General features: G+C 42.9%; 1 protein-coding gene across 8 annotated transcripts in view; it reads right to left on the reverse strand.

The window, feature by feature from the left end:
* The window catches only part of LOC137352501 (serine/threonine-protein kinase Nek8-like), a 92,317-nt gene extending 72,470 nt beyond the window's left edge, over nucleotides 1–19,847 (reverse strand). For 3 of the 8 annotated variants that reach the window (XM_068018043.1, XM_068018041.1, XM_068018039.1), the window contains exons 1-8: nucleotides 19,714–19,847; nucleotides 17,330–18,278; nucleotides 4,609–4,785; nucleotides 4,014–4,129; nucleotides 3,177–3,308; nucleotides 2,048–2,249; nucleotides 1,307–1,426; nucleotides 358–475 (exon numbers count right to left, since the gene is read on the reverse strand). In XM_068018043.1, coding sequence (XP_067874144.1) covers nucleotides 358–475; nucleotides 1,307–1,426; nucleotides 2,048–2,249; nucleotides 3,177–3,308; nucleotides 4,014–4,129; nucleotides 4,609–4,785; nucleotides 17,330–18,014 — 1,550 coding nt within the window. In that variant the 5' untranslated portion in view covers nucleotides 18,015–18,278; nucleotides 19,714–19,847. Of the gene's footprint in view, nucleotides 1–357; nucleotides 476–1,306; nucleotides 1,427–2,047; nucleotides 2,250–3,176; nucleotides 3,309–4,013; nucleotides 4,130–4,608; nucleotides 4,786–6,946; nucleotides 7,021–8,162; nucleotides 8,538–10,474; nucleotides 11,666–17,329; nucleotides 18,329–19,713 lie in introns of those variants that run through there. The other 5 variants (XM_068018040.1, XM_068018046.1, XM_068018047.1 and 2 more) reach the window with 5 other exon arrangements.
* Nucleotides 19,848–20,532: the final 685 nt, after the last annotated feature.

Below are 20,532 nucleotides of genomic sequence, written 5' to 3' on the forward strand. Positions count from 1 at the left end.
GAAACATGCTGTTGTGGGGGTTTAATGATGTGGCTCCCACAGCACAGGCGATCTTACAATGAGTTATTTATTACATAACCTATATTGGGGATCTGCTACCAATAGAGGATTCCTTGATATCACTGACTCTCCAGACACTCCTGCTGACTTGGCTTCTTGCAGCATTGGTGCGACACCAAGCCACAGCACAGACATTATAAAAGTACCTTCGTCCGCAGATGACAGAATTTGCAGGAGGTATGGTCTTGATGGAATGATTGCTGAAATCAGCAACAGCAAGGGAGGAAAGTTATCACTTTCATGGGCATGTGTTTTCGCTAGTTAATCACAAGGACGCCAGACACACTTGCAACTTACTGAGGCTCTTTTTGCAGCATGTCCATCACGAGGGCTTTAAACTCAGCACTGTAGTTATTAGTGATTGGGGCAAACTGCCCCTTCATGATTTTATTCACCACTGCTGGCAGATTAGTTCCTATAAGAAAAAAGCAGTAAGAACTTGAGATTTCATACCCTCAACATTAGATAAATGACCAGTTTGGTAAAGGCGTTAGCCAGGATGTTGGGCGAATGACCCTTCTCTTCAAATAGTGCCAAGGGATATTTTATGTCTACTTGAACAGGCAGGTCTTGGTTTAAGATCTCAGCAAAAATACAGCAGCTCCAACCATGCATCACTCCCTTAGTGTCAGCCTAGATTATACTTTAAAGTACCTGGAGTGGAGCTGGAACCCACATCTTGACTCAGAAGTGGGATTGCTACCAGTTGAGTCAAGCTGGTGAGAGAAGAATGTTTTAAAACACTGCACAAAAATAGACTAACATTAAAAAAAATCAATACAATTACCTGAAGATGTACAAACAGTAAGATTATTTATCCCCTTATCGACACAATTATATTAACAGAAAAATCCATTCTAATACCTAAAATCTTGTACTACAATATTAAGAGTTACTCTTTAATAATGATCAGGTCATTCGTGATTTATTTTCTCATTTCCTTGGTTTGTATGGAGCTTAATAGAGTCCCTCTCCAGAGATAGGCCTAATAGGGACACTCATGTTATGAGTTTCAATGCAAGGATTAACCAGGAAAGCATCCATATATTAATATATCCACTTTTACCAACCCACTCTACACGTTCTAAATGATTTTTCATTATTTCTATGAAGATGGTCCAAACATCTTAAAAATTTAATGTATTCTGTAAGAACCATGTTTTATCTTACTGTAGGTCATCTTTTACCAATTAACCTAAATAATTTCCTCAAACATTAATTAGTTGACATTTTTCATGTCTCTTACCTTCAAATGTACGCTGACGGCACGCCATCTCGTAAAGAATACAACCAAGTGACCAGATGTCCGATTTGTCGTTGTAACATTTTCCCTCGCAGATCTCCGGGGAGATGTAAAAGGGAGTACCTACACAGCATAAAGTATCCATTAATATATCTACCCCAGCATCATGGAATTTGTAACATTCAATTTATTGAGAGATCCCCTCACCCCCAAAGTACATTAACAATCTTATCAGCACAATGACTTCTACATGTGCGCCTCCAACAGCAAGGCACCCTTGCTTTGATTCATAGCATTGCCCTTTGTGGCATACTTTTTCTTGCCTCTACTTGTGTCTGCAACATTTATTTATTTATACCTACTCCCACTTTCATCTGAAAGTTACCCTTTTTACAGAGCCCAACGTACTGCTAGCCTCCAAGATGCCCCCTTCCTGCAGACCATCTGTGGTTAGTGCCAACTTTCAAAATACCCATTTCTCTATGAAGGCACCACCATACATTGCAGCATATACTAGTATCCCAGCATATCTCAGCCCTAATTACTGCAATGATAGCCCTATCTCATCTATGCTGCTTGCTACCTCTACCTGCAGTGTATTCCTACTCATGCCTGTTTATCTCTACTCTTACCCAAGATCAAATACCTACCTGTTACCCATGCTCCAGCTCCTACCCTATACCTAGTTATCCAAGATACCTTTACTCCTTTTTTTATCCAACTCTTGCTCGAGGCAAAGCTCACCTAAGATTGTATGTGCCTCACTTCCTGTCGTCATTAGTTTGGCCACCCCAAAATCACCAAGCTTCACCTCGCCTTCTTTTGTGAGGAAGAGGTTTGCTGTCTTGAGATCTCGGTGCAGTACGTTGTGGTCGTGGAGGTAACAGATTGCTGCCACCATCTGGTGAAAGAGGTTCAGGATTTCTCGCTCTTCTAGTTCCCAGTCCTACAACAAAAACACCATCACCTCAGACAGCAGTGTGGCACGCACTACGTTTAACCTTTTCAGGATTGTGATCCATTCTCATCCCAAATTAAAGAACGTCACACCATAAGAGAGTGTCATCCGGCCCATCAAGTCAGGTACCATTGACACTGATATGGATGCTCCTTCAAACCACTGAGATTGGGAAATATCACAGATAAATACATTCTGACCCCTAAGCTAAGAAGTGAAAAGCCAGGGCCACGCCAATTAAATAATTTAACAATGCTCAGCACTTGCCATTGACAATCTATAGATGGAATTGCAAAATTAATTCAAAGAGAAATTAAATGAGTAGGTAAGGTACCAGAGCTTGGATTTTCAGAAGGCATCTGACTAGATGGCATATGAAATTAATGGCAATGTAGTGAACTGGATTAGAAACAGTAGCGGTTGGGAAATGGACAAGGCTTTGTGCAAGGGGCAATAATTAGTTTGCTTTGCTCTGCACCCCCTGCTCTTTATACAGTTTAGCAATAGGTAGAAGACAATGGTGTTTTACAAAACCTTCAAAGAAGAGTGGGAAGGATGATCCTGGAGTTGTGGATGTGTGAAGCATATGAGATATACATTTCTGAGCTTTGCTTTACTTTACTTGAATCTGCCCAGATAGCTAACCTTGAATGAAATCTAACACCATTACAGCTTGTGATATGAGCAAATATCCCAGGTGCTCTCTAGATAGTCATCTGGCATCTCCGTCTTTGTTTAGAGAAGACAATTCAAACAGATTGCAGCAATGTTTCTGCACCGTACATCGTGATGTTGATTGAAAGAGGCCCAGAACTAAAGCTCCTTCTCATTTATGAAAGTCTCCTTAAACAATTTACTATTGGGATTCTTCCCCCCACACCCACACCCACACCCAAGCATGCCCATGTAAAATACCTGCTGTGCCAAGTACTGTGCCAGCGTCCCTCCATCTGCATATTCCATCTCAATCATCAGCACACCATCCTCTTCAAAGCTGTCATAGTAATTGATTATGTTGGGGTGATCCAACATTGAAAGCACCTTCACCTACAGCAGAGGAGAGACAAAAAAAATACAATGTCCGGAGCTCTACTCACTCACACGGAACCGCAGGACCAGGGACTGTACCCACTCACTCACACCGAACCGCAGGACCAGGGACTGTCCACACTCACTCACACGGAACCGCAGGACCAGGGACTGTACACACTCACTCAGACCGAACCGCAGGACCAGGGACTGTACACACTCACTCACACGGAACCGCAGGTCCAGGGACTGTACACACTTACTCACACGGAACTGCAGGACCAGGGACTGTACACACTCACTCACACGGAACCGCAGGACCAGGGACTGTACACACTCACTTACACGGAACCGCAGGACCAGGGTCTGTACACACTCACTCATGCGGAACAACACGGCCAGGGACTGTACACACTCAGTCACACAAACCACAGGGCCAGGGATTGTACACACTCACTCACACGGAACCAAAGGGCCAGGGACTGTACACACTCACTCACACGGAACCACACGGCCAGAGACTGTATACACACTCATTCACACATCAAAAGTACTTCATTGACTGTTAAGCATCTGAGATGTCTGATGGTCGTGAAAGGTCTGATGGTCGTACAAACACAAGTCTTTTAAATTTTTGTTATTACCAGCATTGTCCATTATCTCAGTGATAGCAATGTATGGCACAATCAGGCCAGTTTAAATACACTGGAGTTAAACAGGTACCTCATTCATTGCTCTCTGCCTCTCGATGTGGTTCAGCTCATGCATATTAATTTCTTTCAGTATGACCAATGAATCATCATCCTTCTTCCGATACAGAACTGCTGTCCCATAGGCTCCTGTCAGAAAAAGGATACAGGCTCTGATCAAATATCTGCTGATTGGCATAGAAAACTTAAATCATCACACAATTCGTATAGGTTTTATTTCCATTTAACCTTATGAAATATTTCAATAATGCTGGTTTGGTTAGTATGAGAGGACATAATCACATACTCCCCCCACTACTGCACCCCCCCTCCCCCCACCCCCACTAGCAAGACTACCAGAATAATTGACTGGCCACTAAGCTGAAAATCCCCAAAGCTGTGATGAAGCTTAAACAGACTGGACCATTTCAGCTGAAAACAAAATAGAGTTTATCATCAAACACATAGCTGGCGATGTTGCTCAAATCTGTGATTGAGAAATAATTCTTCAAATGTCACATTTTTTTTATTGCAGGTAATGTTTATGTAAAAGGCAGACACTTTCCATGCGACTATTTCCTGGTTCATTGCGTTCCATCCAGTACTGCCTTCTTGTTCTCTGACCTCACCTTTTCCTACTATGTGTATCTTTTCAAACTCTGCCAATGTTTGTGGGTGTGGGCGCTTCAGTTTATCACTCTCACAGTAAAGATCTAAGACGTGCATCTTTACCCCGTCCGGCACCTGGTTTGGACCTGCCTGTAGCTCACTGCCCAGCAGGTTTCTTGCCACGGCAACAGGAACACCTGCAAAAGGAAATTGTGGGTCAGGTTTGTTTCACATTATTACGAGTGCAAGTAGTAACATGGAGTGAAAATGCACCCCCCTTTACACTCACAAAACAAAAATATAAGTGTCATGCAGACCCTCACCTGTCAGGAATGAGGCATATTAATTTTGCTATATGAACATTGATTTTAAACTGTTGCTGGAGTGAAGAAAGGACTTGTTAAAAAAAAATCACCAGACACTTGGCTGGAAAAACATTTGCATACTAACAGACAGTGCTTGGAGAAGCAAAGGACCATTCCCTGGTCCACTTAACCCAAAATGGACTTTGATCACCAGACATTGACGGTGAGGACGCTCACGTTCCAGGATGACTGCTAAGATGGCAGAATCCACAAACAGAAGTGGTCAAACCAGCTAGTCACATGACTAGCCTTCTAGGCAACCTGGGTTTTTTAGAATTGTGCCACAGAGAAAGGCAGAAGGCAGCGTGCAACTGAAGTTGAAACAAGCAAGTCTGTCGCCTGGCTGTTTCTCTGTCTCGTTTTCTTCCAAGCCACCGGACCCATGGAAGACACGTAAACCTCAAGAGAGAAAAGACTCCTACATCGGAACAAGTTGAAGCGTGAACTAGGCCCCAACAAATTGCAAGACTTACCAGCAACCAAAGACTCCACATTGAACTTAAAGGACTGTAACTACCAGATATTGCCTCAAACATTTCCCCTTTATTCCTTTTACTTTTTCTGTCTCTATCTGCGTGTGTGTTTAACGCATATGCATGTTAGCGTGGTCGCGTCGCATATTCGTAGTTGTTAACCATTTAAAATGGTTTAAAATGAATAAACTACTACCTTTCTTGTTTAAATCTAAGGAAACCTGTTTGATTTCTTTGCCTTACAATTGGAGCAGCGAACAAGGATTCACTAAAGAGGAGCTAAAACACGGTGTTTCTAAAATTAAACCCTGTTATGGTTAAACCAGGCAAAAGCTGAGAGGGAACCCCTAGGCCCCTCCTCACCTTGTCTTAACAATAAGCAACAACGTATTTCCATTAACAATGTTGGTGGTGATGCAGTCCTCAATGTCCAATCCAAACAAAAAGAATTCTTAAAGTCCTACTTTAAGGAAGCTATGGGACAATACCAGGTGATTTATAATGTACTGCTCCCTATGGTATCTGCTATAACCTCTCCAGTCCACTATCATTATTTACCCAGAACATATTTCTACCTCCTAAGGCAGTTTCCTTCACCAGCCATCCCCTCAGCTCAGTCTGGAGGGAAAGAACATGGTATCTGTTCCAAATCTGCGACCTTTCATCAGAACTGAAACATTAACTCTGCTTCTCTTTCCACAGATGCTGCCAGACCTGTTGCGTATTTACAGCACTCTGTTTTTATTTCAGATTTCCAGCATCCGCAGTATTTTGCTTTTATTATTATTATGGTATCTGACCCACCTTGTCCAGGCAAGGGGAGGTGTGGGGATAGCGGGAGAGGGAGAACTCTGTTTCACTTTTCTACACGCATTTACTTTTTCACGACAGCCATTGAATTAACCAAACTGTGGCCCTAAATCTCTAATTACAGCAGTGCGGAGCCAACAACGTAACTATGAGGTTGAAGTGCCCGACAGACTTGTAATTAAGGTACAGTGTCACATTAACATGATAGCATAATTAATTGGCAAACCAAACTCATTAGCACTTTGCATCCTACTGATTACAGTGAACAGGTCTGGATCTCAAAGCATATCTATGTAAGCTTAATTATAAAACAAATTATTTTCAAAACATTATCTCAAGAGCAGTGTCTAGATTTCTTTAATGAACCCCAGCTTTATATTAAATTAGGATTGAATACCAATTTGTTTTATTCCTCCTTGGGTAGCTTTCTGTGCCTTAAGACTCGAAAAGTACACTTCAAGATTGTTCTTAAGAAGGCATTATCAAAGAAGATTGGGATTTGTTTAAATTAGTCTCTCTGTGTTCAGTAGCTAACATCTTGTTCAAACCATTGTGTCTTTAGCATATTCCATGCAGATACTTATATAACTTGTAATGGCATATATACACAAACATATTTATTATATACTATATATATATATTCATAATACTAATCGGATGAACCATGGAATAGGAATATGATTCATGAAAACAATATGGGCACACAATACCTTAAAGAGGCCACAGCACATCCAATTTTCCATAACCAGCATCTTGTCCTGCTGTTCATCCACAACACATAACGTTGTGCACATTAACCACACCCAATTCAGTCTGACTGCTCAGAAGTAAACAGACAGTAAGCTGAAGTTATTTAGACTACCTTTTCTTTCAATGATTAAGGTGCCTGAATGCCAAAATGTTATTCTCTCCCAACGGCTTATGCACACACAAGCAGAGTGACCCAGATGATTTCTACTTTAACACCATTATATGTTGAGTGCTGTTTGGATAGTTATTAATCTGGTACACCTTGCAAAAACTTAGAACAACCACTTATTGATGTGGAATCAGGGAGGTCTAATTTGCAAGGTCACTGACTTCCTGGAATTACACTATCTTTAGTCACTGGGGTATCATTTTTTACATTTATATTAAAAGGCCTGATCAGTAATCGGTGTTCTAAGTCATTTGTTTCTCCGCTGTTTCCTTCCTTCCTCTCCCGATGGTGCTGTCCAGTAATTTGCTCCAATGACATTCTTAATATGTGATTTCGTGCATTGAACCTCTGGAAATTTGCTCCACTGCTCCACCCACTCCACCATCATAGCTACTGGCCCCAGACACTCCTGACCCCTTGCAAATTCCTGGGGTCAGGGGCCATAACGTAAAGTAGGGGTGCACCCCCAGTAGCAGCGCAGCTGGGACTCCCACTAAGTAGGATGGAGGAAACTGGCAAAGCAGGTATGCTGCTGGGGAGGAGTACTGCCAGGTCTGGACAAAGAGAAAATTATTTTTTAAAAAGCCTGTGCTTTTCCAGAAAGGCTTCACAACCAGCTGCCTTAGGAAACCAGCCTTTCAGTCAGCAGTGGTGCCACTTCTGCCAGGATGTGATCCTGGCAAGCACGGTGCTCCTGTTTTATGTGCGAGTGCATTATAATGGGGCAAAATCCCGCTGGATGGCACCTTTCTGCCATCTCCACTTCTTTCCCTGACATTATCAGCAACGGGGATCAATATAGGAAGTGCCCACCCATCCACTGCTTGTGGAAAACCTGTGAATTCAAAACAGGAACGAGACCTGGCATAAATAGCCCCACTCCATGTTCTCCCCCCACTACCTCCTACCCATCTTGATAACGTCTCCATTACACCCAAAATCCCAAGGAAATTTAGAGCCCATGTGTCAGTAGGTTATGTAACCATGCAGCTTGACTCTCTGCTCACCTGAAAGTCGTATGCTTGCACTTTCCAGCAGACGGCACTGATGAACAACAGGGTGTGCAAACCTTGGCTGATTTTCCCTGTCTTTGTAGTTGTGAGGTCAATCGGTGCAACCCAACTGGTGACCTCCAGCACACACCACAGCTTCTGGCCTCTATGGCTTAGTGTTTCGCCAGGCAGGGCTTTCAACTGCTAAACCATTAAAGAGCTTTTTTTTCAGGTTTCCTTCCTCTTTCTCAATGAGGGGTTTTCCAAACTGGCATCTATTTCCCACTGTGCACAGTGTAGCCTCACAGCCTGCCAGTACTGGTTCAATAAAAATTCTCCAATGCCTAATTTAATCATCAGAGAAATAGAGATGCTCAATGACGCAAAGGCAAAGCAGTTACTTAACGAGATGTGAAGATTGGAGTGATAATCCAGTTGAATGCAGCAGATGCTGTGGGAATGGCATCATGGCTTTTTGAGCAGCTCACAGTGGAATTGGAAGAATCATTAGCTTTGGTCAATAATTTATTTCCAGAAGCATGTTGAAGCAGAATTGATTTTGGGTTTATCCCACAGCTGTTAATGGAAGTGAACTTGCAGGAGGTCTGCTTATAACATAAAGTGTTCCTTAGCTGCACCATCCTGGCCATTTAACCAATATTAATCAACTGAGAACTACAGTTGTAAATGATAAAAACTAATTGAGCAGTAAATATATCTCAAGACAGTCAGCTTTACTACTTTTGTAGAGGGAAATTGTTTAACTGCAGATTAATTATCACACTGGCTTCCAATACTCTGCTATATTGAATAAGCAACCCAACCAAGGAGCCTTCACACCACACAGGTATAGCATTGGTGTAAAGCTAAAACCCATTGGCACAGACTCTAAAATCTGAAGTAAACTAGAGACTCCATCACCCAGCGAGTCTCACCTCTGTTTGTTCGAGTGTTAGGTGGCCCCCCAGCACTGGATTCAGGCTACATTTACACTACAGCAGCATGTTAGTGCAAAGCAAAAGCACTAATCTAGTGTAAATGCACTCTTAATTCTGCCGTAAAAGATTTGTGAGGGGTTTGAATGGAGAGATTCACATTTCTGAATATTTCTCTGCATGCAATAATACAATTAATATTATAAAGAGCTCCAATTATGGGCAGTTTATTGCAGTTGAGGGAATCATTAACAGCTTGTTTGGTAAAAACTGGTTAGTTATTTCATTTATAGAATGTTGGAGTTAATTATTGCACTGAGTTCTGAAAATCAGGTAAATAATTAAAAGATTCCTCAGTGCAATTATTTGTGTGGTTCTCCTGCTTGCACAGGTGACTAACTGCTGGCAGGTTCTGACTCCAGAATATATAAAGTCCACAAATTCAGATTAGTAAACTGGCAAAACTCAGATAACAGCAGAAAATTGCTGCAGTGAGGGTCTTGAATCTGCAATAATCTAAATTGCATTTCGTAAAGTTCTGTTTACTTGTGTCTTCCTTTGTAGGCACTTGAACAGCACCCCCAGTGTTATATTTTGATGTCAGAAGTGGGATGATCAGCCAGAACAGGGTGAGTGACTCATGGGATATCATGGGATAATGGGAGTTATTTCAGCCAAAGGGTTGAATGTAAGTAGTCTGCAGCTATAATTGATGGGGATGGAACACAGATACTACTATAGAGGAACATTAGGTAGCTAGCATCCCCAAACCCTATCTAATCTCAAGCATGTTTTTGGATAAAAGAGGGAAAAAGTCAAGATCCAACTTCAATTGGCTGCTGTAACCAGTGAAGCCAATACTCCAGATGGCAAGCTGGGTCAATAAAGATAATGAGATGTGTGACCAGCAGACAAAGTCAGATAAGCAATCTGATGGGCTACAGATGGAAACAGAAGAATGGAAGAGGAGGCCAGAGGGATTAAAACAGGAGAGGCACCAAACTTCAAACAGACTAATCCAACAATAAAGACACATGTGCCATGACAGAAAGGGTTTGTTGTTTATTCGGCCAGACCAAATGACAGCAGAAAGTTCATAAGTAATAGATAACTCAGGTACATTAAGGGGTAATGCAGAATAACACATGGCAGCGGGAGCAAGGGGGAACACTCCTTCAGGTTTGAAACAGCTGTGGAACAGGACACCAATCAATAGCAATTACTAGAGAAGTAGCTCCAATCGCAGGCGTCAAATATATGAACTAATCAGCAATTTCCTCACCTAACTCAAATGTCTCAATTGTGAATGTTATAACAATGGAATAAAACCCAGTGATTCATTATAATAACACTTGTAAGGTGATTCTTAGGGAAGAAATTCTTCTGATTTACCTTGTCAGGATCTGTGATGATAGACAGCACACTACATATACACACAGACTGAGGGAATGACTTCGGTTAACTACAGAGATGGACACAAAAGAATCAGGGCCCAGAGAAGCCTTTTGACTGTCCAATCTGCAAAGAAGACAAATTTTTGGTAGGAAAAACAGAAACATCATCTATGCTTAAGAAAATAAGAATGGGGTAGAAGAGAAACTGGTCTAGGGACACAGGTGAAAAAAAATCATTAAAAGCAAAGCAATTAAAATGCTAAAAAAAAATGGGATTTATTTTTAGGGGTATCGAATTCAATATTAGTGAAGTTATGGTAAACTTGTAGAGGACCCTGATGAGATTGTACTTAGTTTATGTTCACAGTTTTGGTCTCCATACAATTAAATGGACATAGAAGCACTGGAGAAAGAGCAAAAAAGATTTCGCACAGAGAGATTACAGCATCTGGAAAGATTGAACAGTGGGGCTTTATTCTTTAGAAAAGCAAAGACTTAGAGGTGACCTGATAGAGGTAATCAAAGTTGTGAATGAGAGGGACAGGTAATTGTGGAGAGAATGTTTCCACTTGTGGGAGAATCCAAAACTACGGGCCATGAATACAAGATATTCACTAATAAACCCAATTGGGGAAATAAGGAGAAATGTCTTTACTCAGAGTGGCTAGAATGTGAAACTCACTACCACAGAAAGTGGTTGAGGCAAATAGCTTAGATGTTTTCAAAAGAAAACTAGGTGAGTACATGAGAGAAAAGGGTATTGAAAAATATGCTGGAAGGATGAGATGAGATAGATGGAATGGGAAGATCTTGTGTGGAGTATAAACACCAGCACAGACTAGTAAGGCTGAATAGCCTGTTTCTGTGCTGTCTATTCTGTGTAATTCTAAGACATGAAGTCATGGATTTTAATGACTGTATGGTCATGAGGTGGATTGTGCCTCATTTAATTGATGACATCCAGAAAGGTCCACAATTCTTAAGGTAGTTCAGCTGATTCATTATAAACCACATCCAGGAATATACTCAACCTGTTAGTGACAGGTATGAATGGGATGGAGGAGGAAGACAGCTTAATTTGACGTCAAGTAAGAATTAAAGGCCTGAATAAGGATGTCAACTTTTACCGTCTCCAATAATGGACAGTGGTCAATAAAGGCACAGTATGGGTTAGAATTGTGATTTGAGGTTCTAAGATTTGTCCTGTGTGAAAATATTAATATCGCATGCCTACGCATCAAGAGAGATAGAAGTAGGAAATGACCTTTTATTTTAAAAACAGATTTTTAATTTTGACCTTGCAGTTTAGAAATTTAGAATTAAAAAAATTCTGAACAACCCAAAAACTGGACCGTCTGGTCCAAACTCCAGTCAACTGGTAATCCTAATAGTGAAAATCAAAAAGTGTGATTCTGAAATAAATGATGGGGAGAGTTGACTAACTCTTACAGGTGAAAGCATTTTGGGATTGTAATTTAAGTAATTAGGAAGCAAACATATAGGCATGAAGTTCATAGTGAGAAGGAACATTATAGAATGAGGGATATCAAGAAAGGTAACTTGGAAAACAATGCATTGAGTTATTAAACATTTCTTTTGATTTATATTTGGAATTTTCTTTATTCATTCATGGGATGTGGGCATCGCTGGCTAGGCCAGCATTTGTTGCCCATCCCTAATTGCCCTTGAGAAGGTGGTGGTGAGCTGCCTTCTTCATCTGCTGCAGTCCATGTGGGGTAGGGACACCACAGTGCTGTTAGGAAGGGAGTTCCAGGACTTTGACCCAGCGACAGTGAAGGAACGGCGATATAGTTCCAAGTCAGGATGGTGTGTGGCTTGGAGGGGAACTTGCAGGAGGTGGTATTCCCACCTATTTGCTGCCCTTGTCCTTCGAGGTGATAGAGGTCGCGGGTTTGGAAGGTGCTGTCTAAGGAGCCTTGGTGAGTTGCTGCAGTGCATCCTGTAGATGGTACACACTGCTGCCACTGTGTGTCGGTGGTGGAGGGAGTGAATGTTTGTGGATGGGGTGCCAATCAAGCAGGTTGCTTTGTCCTGGATGATGTTGAGCTTCTTGAGTGTTGTTGGAGCTGCATCCATCCAAGCAAGTGGAGACTATTCCATAACACTGCTGACTTGTGCCTTGTAGATGTTGGACAGGCTTTGGGGAGTCAGGAGGTGAGTTACTTGCTGCAGGATTCCTAGCCTCTGACCTGCTCTTGTAACCATGGTATTTATATGGCTATTCCAGTTCAGTTTCTGGTCAATGGTAACCCCCAGGATGTTGATAGTGGAGGATTCAGCGATGGTAATGCCATTGAATGTCAAGGGGAGATGGTTAGATTCTGTCTCGTTCGAGATGGTCATTGCCTGGCACTTGTGTGGCATGAATGTTACTTGCCACTTATCAGCCCAAGCCTGTATATTGTCCATGTCGTGCTGCATTTCTACACAGACTGCTTCAATATTTGAGGAGTTGCGAATGGTGCTGAACATTGTGCAATCATCAGCGAACATCCCCACTTCTGACGTTATGATTGAAGGAAGGTCATTGATGAAGCAGCTGAAGATGGTTGGGCCAAGGACACTACCCTGAGGAACTCCTGCAGTGATGTCCTGGAGCTCAGATGATTGACTTCCAACAACCACAACCATCTTCCTTTCCGCTAGGTATGACTCCAACCAGCCGAGAGTTTTTCCCCGATTCCTATTAACTTCACTTTTGCTAGTGCTCCTTGATGCCATACTCTGTCAAATGTTGCCTTGATGTCAAGAGCAGTCTCTCTCACCTCATCTCTTGAGTTCAGCTCTTTTGTCCCTGTTTGAACCAAGGCTGTAATGAGGTCAGGAGCTGAGTGGCCGTGGCAGAACCCAAACTAAGCAGCACTAAGCATTATCGACGACCCCTTCCATCATTTTACTGATGATTGAGAGTAAACTGATGGGGCAGTAATTGACCAGGTTGAACTTGTCCTGCTTTTTGTGTACAGGACATACCTGGGTAATTTTCCACATTTCCAGTGTTGTAGCTGTACTGGAACAGCTTGGCTAGGGATGTGGCAAGTTCTGGAGCACATGTCTTCAATACTATTGCCGTAATGTTGTCAGGGCCCATAGCCTTTGCAGTATTCAGTCCTGTCAATTGTTTCTTGAGATCACACAGAATGAATCAAATTGGCTGAAGTCTGGCAGCTGTGATGCTGGGGACATCAGGAGGAGGCTGAGATAGATCATCAATTCGGCAGCTTTGGCTGAAGATTGTTGCAAGTGCTTCAGCCTTATCTTTTGCACTGATGTGATGGACTCCCCCATCATTGAGGATGGGGATATTTGTGGAGCCACCTCCTCCAGTTCGTTGTTTAATTGTCTACCACCACTCATGACTGGGTGTGCAGGACTGCAGAGCTTAGATCTGATCCATTGGGTATGAGATCACTTAGCTCTGTCTATCGCATGCTGCTTACGCAGTTTGGCACGCAAGTTGTCCTGGCTTGTAGCTTCACCAGGTTGACACTTCATTTTGAGGTATGCCTGGTGCTGCTCCTGACATGCCCTCCTGCACCCTTCATTGGACCAGGGTTGGTCTCCTGGCTTGATGGTACTGGTAGAATGGGGGATATGCTGGGCCATGAGGTTACAGATTGTGGTTGAGTACAGTTCTGCTGCTGCTGAAGGCCCACAGCACCTCATGGATGCCCAGTTTTGCATTGCTAGATCTGTTTGAAATCTATCCCATTTAGCACGGTGGTAGTGCCACACAACACGATGGAGGGTATCCTCAATGTGAAGGCGGGACTTCGTCTCCACAAGGACTGTGCGGTGGTCACTCCTACCAATACTGTCATGGACAGATGCATCAGTGGTAGTCAGATTGGTGAGGATGAAGTCAAGTATGTTTTTCCCTCTTGTTGCTTCCCTCACCACCTGCCGCAGACCCAGTCTAGCAGCTATGTCCTTTAGGACTTGGCCAGATCGGTCAGTCGTGGTGCTACCGAGCCACTCTTAGTGATGAACATAGAAGTCTCCCACCCAGAGTACATTTTGTGTCCTTGCCACCCTCAGTGCTTCCTCCAAGTGGTGTTCAACATGGAGGAGTACTGATTCATCAGCTGAGAGAGGGCGGCAAGTGGTATTCAGCAGGAGGTTTCATTGCCCATGTTTGACCTGATGCCACAAGACTTCATGGGGTCTGCAGTTGATGTTGAGGACACCCAGGGCGACTCCCTCCTGACAGTATGCCACTGTGCCACCACCTCTGTTGCATCTGTCCTGCTGGTGGAACAGGACCTACCCAGGGATTGTGATGGCAGTTTCTGGGACATTGTCTGTAAGGTCTGATTCCATGAGTATGATTATGTCAGGCTGTCACTTGACTAGTCTGTGGGACAGCTCTCCCAACTTTGGCACAAGCCTCCATATGTTAGTAAGGAGGACTTTGCAGGGTTGACAGGGCTGGGCTTGCCGTTGTCGTTTCCGGTGCCTAGGTCGATGCCGGGTGGTCCATCCAGTTTCATTTCTTATTGACTTCGTAGCGGTTAGGTACAACTGAGTTTCTTGCTAGGCTATTTCAGAGGACATTTAAGAGTCAACCACATTGCTGTGGGTCTGGAGTCACATGTAGGCCAGACCTGGTAAGGACAGCAGATTTCCTTCCCTTGAGGACATTAGTGTCCAGATGGGTTGTTACGACAATCAACAATGGTTTCATGGCAATCATTAGACTAGGTTTTTAATTCCAGATTTATTAATTGAATTCAAATTCCACCTTCTGCTGTGGTGGGATTCGAATCCATGTCAATACCCTGGGTCTCTGGGTTACTAGTCCAGTGACAATACCATTATGCCACCGCCTCCCCAGTTTGCTTTGGATCACTAAAATATTTTTTGCAGTAAAATGAGGAAACCTGGAATCATGCCTGATATAATTATAGCCATTCAATGCACTAAAAAAGTTAAGTCTTCATTCCCACCACTTTGACAGAAAAGAAATACTCAGTACCAACTCAGTTGTAAAGCTTTCCATTTTCACCTCACTTTTCGCTTGTGCCCAGAGAACTGTGAATGCTGGTCTTTATACCTGGAACTTGCACTCTTCAGTAAATGGACAATGTCCATTATCTGTGATTCACACAGGCAAGATTACACGACCCATCTAAACATCACAGCTGTTTCTAAAACACCTGTGCAGTTTAGATCATTATCTTAACTTCACATTCATGAATGTACTGTTTGCAGAACAGTACAGAAATATGATCTCCAATTAAATATTGGGAAGAGCAAAGCCATGGTCTTCAGGCCCCACTACAAACTCCATTCTCTAGCCACCAATTCTATCCCCTCCCTGGCCACTGTGAGGCTGAACCACACCATTTGCAACCTCAGCATCTTACTTGACCCTGAGCTGAGCTCCTGACCTCATATCCACTCCATCACCAAGCCCACCTATTTCCATCTTTGTAAGATCGCCTGTCTCCTGCCTCAGACCATCTGCAACTGAAACCCTCATCCATGCTTTTGTTTCATCCAGATTTGACTATTCCAATACTCTCCTGGCTGGTCTCCTGTCTTCCATCCTCCATAAAGTCCAGCTCATCCAAAGCCCTGCTATCCATATCCTTACTCACACCAAGTCCTGTTCATGGATAACCCCTGTGCTTGCTCACTGACCTACGCTGACTCCTCGTGCAGCAACACCTCAAATTTAAAATTCTCATCCGAGCATTCAAATCTGTCCATAGCCTCATCCTTCCATATCTCTGTTACTTCCTCTAGCACTATAAGCCTCTAAGAATGCTGCATTCCTCCAATTCTGGCCTCTTTTGCATCCCTGATTTCCTTTGCCCCTCCATTGTCGACTGTGCCTTCAGCTATCCAGGCTCTAGAATTTCCCCCATAAATCTCTTCACCTGTTTCCTCTTTTAAGATGTGCCTTAAAACCTACCTCTTTGACCTGTTCTAATATATGGATACAATACTTCAGAGGCAATTATTGGAAGGAAAGATCGATGGAAAACTTAGGAGAGGGAAGCAGAGAAGAAAATGAATGACAGATATAATGGACTGGTTGCAGCTGACCTATGCAGAATGTGTAAGGACAGCACAGGGCAGACAGAGGTGGAAATCCATGACAGTCAACCTTCTGGGATGAAGATGACACCAACGAACGAATGAATATTACCTTATCTGGTTCAGTGTCAAATTTCGTCTGGTAAATCTCATGTGAAGGCCTTGGGAGGTGCTATATAAATGGAAGTTTTGTTGTTTTTGAAAGTGGGAGAGTTTAGGTACAGGAGGGATGAGCTTCAATTGCCCACACAGCCTATCTCTCCTCCTTGACTTTTCTTTTTTATGATGTCGCTATTACTTCACTACATCATGTCAAGTCTTCCATCACGCATATTGCTTATTAACACTCATATATGCTCATTTACGCTATTTTCTAACATCTAAAATTCCACACAGAGTGGTTACCTGCCAATACTTATATTCTTAAATACATCCCGACTTTGCTATTTAGTTGGGCCCATCTTCGATAAATATACGTACTGGATACCTGCCATATATCTTCCATTTCCAATACCATTTAGGAAACCACAGCAATGGAACAGGCAGATAAGGTTTACACATGGGATTGTATCAAGTGAAAACTATTAAATTGAGTTTTATTAAAAATATTGAAAAATATTATCTTTTCACTATATACTGATATACATCCGGCATGGACTCCTTCTGTGCAGTTACGACTCTATGACATGCAGAAGATTCTGCTGACGTATGATTTTGGATTCAACTACATGAGTACAAGAATGACTAGTACAATATTAAAAAGTCTAACATAACTATATCTACAATATACCTGTCAGAGTCTTCAGTTCTCTTTTGATTGCCTCAAGGTCTGCAGTCACTAGGGCTGTACAGCCCAGGAAATCCATGCTGGTATTTGATTTCTCCACATCCAAGTGACTCATCACAATATTATTAAAGAACCTGCGCAGAGCCATATGCTCACGGACAGAAACTGGTGTAAGTGTCTGAACCTCTCCAGCACCGCAGATATGAATTGCATCTTGCTGATTATGAAGAATGAAGGCAATGGATTTGACTTTCTTTCCACTTAAAGCCTCAGCAACTTGTGCTAAAATAGAATCCAACGTGGAGGACTCATATACATAATTCACCACAATCACATGTGGCCACGATAAACCTGTAATATCAGAGCAACGTTTGACTTTATCGCAGATTATTAAAACTCTCGGAGTGGAGAAACCATGTGTGATTTCCAATCCAAAAGTAGGGCCTGTTCCCTCTCCCGCTGTTCCTTTAGTTATCTGCTGATCAGAGAAATCTCCACCTTGGCTAGCTCTGCAGCCGTGTCCCTGTTCCACTTCGGTCCCACCTGTATTCTTTCTTCTTTTAAACTCCTTTGGACTACTTGAACCTGGCTCAAATTTGTTTTCAGATGAATCTGAGATAACCCCACTGTCTGTATGCATTGAAGATCTCCTTATGTTGTGGTCAGGTTTGAAGGTACTACCACTCATTTTGGACTGTAAAGCAGTGCAGTTGGGTTTGGTAATATTTATGAATGGAATTTCTGTGTCGATTTGAATGGCGTGTCACCACGTTGTTTCATCTTTCCAGGTGTCCGAATCTGCACATTGACCCTAGGTATTGTGCCACAAAGTGTAAACTGTCTATTAAATCCTCTCTGAAGCCATTGCCAGCATTTTCATCCTCAGTGTTGGACTGTGAACTCTGAAGCTTCAGTGGTTTAATCTGCTGCCTGGATATGCGAATACAGTTCTCTATAAATTGGTAAGAAAATGCAATAAACTGAAGCAGCTCTTGGGTGCTCCTGCCAAAATAAACAGATATTCTATTAAGACGAAAATACACAAATAAAACTGGAAAGTCCAGGCAATCATCACTGGGCGGCACAGTGGCGCAGTGGTTAGCACTGCAGCCTCACAGCTCCAGGGACCCGGGTTCGATTCTGGGTACTGCCTGTGCGGAGTTTGCAAGTTCTCCCTGTGTCTGCGTGGGTTTCCTCCGGGTGCTCCGGTTTCCTCCCACATGCCAAAGACTTGCAGGTTGATAGGTTAATTGGCCATCATAAATTGCCCCTAGTATAGGTAGGTGGTAGGGAAATATATAGGGACAGGTGGGGATGTGATAGGAATACGGGATTAGTGTAGGATTAGTATAAATGGGTGGTTGATGGTCGGCACAGACTCGGTGGGCCGAAGGGCCTGTTAAAGTGCTGTATCTCTAAACTAAACTAAACATCAAGCCATCAGGAGGAAAAGAGTTAATTAGGCATAGATTATGGCACATAGACTTTGACATGCTCTTGCAATCCGCCTGAACGTGCCCTTAGAAAGTAAGATTAGCGACATGTACAGTATTGTGATCATTTTTCAACTGAAATCATTTTACGCATACCTCAGAATGTAATGTTGCTCTCAGGAAAGAGGAAAGTGACAAAAGCACATTTTCAAAATTCCGTCAAGACATTTTCAACTTTGTGATATCTATGACTGGAGAAGACCAGAACTGAGAGTTTTCAACAATCAGGAAAGACTAAACAGGCTGGGGCTCCTTCTTCTAGAAAAGAGAAAGACCTGATAGAAGTTTCTAAAATGACGAAGCATGTTGATCGGGTAGACATGGTAAGGGATTCAAAAACTAAGGGCCATAAATATAAGACAGTCACTTGTAAATCCAATCGGGAATTCACAAGAAACCTCTTTTACCCATAGAGTGGTTACAATGTGGAATGTGCTACCACCTGGAGTCGTTGAGGCAAATACCATAGATGCATTTAAGGGGAAGCTGGATTAGCATATGAGGAAGAAAGGAATAGGATATGTTGATAGGGTTGGATGTAAGGTGGAAGGAGGCCCATGTGGAGCATAAACACTGGCACAGAACAGATGGGGGCCAAAATTGTCTGTTTCTGTTCTGCGGTCATGATGTCTACCCCGGTTTTTTTTTTCATCTCCTCTCTTCTCCAGCATCAAGAGTCTCTGTGTTGGACCAGGAACCTGTCAATATATTTTGGGGTTAATGCTTCAGCCAAGTGTGAAACAGTTTCTTCTATGATTCAACAACGTCTTGTGTGAAGCACTGAAAGGTGCTACTAAATGCCCTATAGCTCGAGTTTTGCTAAAGCATTTCTGATTCACAACTTCAACCTGATCTGGGCAGACTTCAACTTGCATTCTTGCTCTGAGTACTTACCAGCCTTTCTGATCTCTCGCCAGCCGCACTGTCACCTGCCGCCTCTTCTATAAAACAAGAACTGTAAGCAGCTCTCCTTGTTTTCTTCTTTGACAGCTTCTGGGGGGACCACCGTCTGTTCGAAACTTGGGGGGGGGGGGGGGGGGGGTGGGGGGTGGGGGGAGAAGCAAGTAGAAAGCAGTTCCGCAGTCAACAGAGCTGGAGCCAGCGTACCGAAAGCGTCAGCGGTTGCTATTGGAAACCTCCCGGGTCTGTACGCAGCTGTCAATCAGAGTCAGGAAGACGTGTTGCAGAGTGACTGCCTCCAAAGGGAAAGACATTAAGCTCCATGGGCTTGCAGCATTGAAATTCTTCCTTGCCCAAAGGTTGCAGCAGGAGCAATTCTTCAGGTTGCCCCTGCCCAGACAATACAAGAACAGTTTGGAGACACAGGCAGAAAGCTTTAGTAATTTCTTACAATACTTCCTTAGAAATTGTGGCCAATGCAGAGAGATCCACTAATGAGCCCCCTGCCTTCAGTAAGAGTGAGATCTTGCAGGGAAAACAAGGAAGCCATTTAGTAATAATACTGGTGTGAAAAGCATAGGAGTCCACACAAAGAAAACATAACTTCAAAGCCAGTCTTGGTGAGAAAAATGGAGGTTATATGTTATCTGTAAAAGACAGGATTGCTTTGATAATTGCACAACTGGCAGGTACTAGGTGTGAGTCTTTGGAGTCGGGTTGTCCAGAGAGAAGTAGGTTCTATTCACAGATCTTGCTTTCACATCTCACAATGGGGGAGATGGTGGCTCAGTAGTAATGTCACTGAATGAATAA

Source organism: Heterodontus francisci, chromosome 38 (genome assembly GCF_036365525.1).
Source record: "Heterodontus francisci isolate sHetFra1 chromosome 38, sHetFra1.hap1, whole genome shotgun sequence".
NCBI classification, from domain to species: Eukaryota; Metazoa; Chordata; class Chondrichthyes; order Heterodontiformes; family Heterodontidae; genus Heterodontus; species Heterodontus francisci.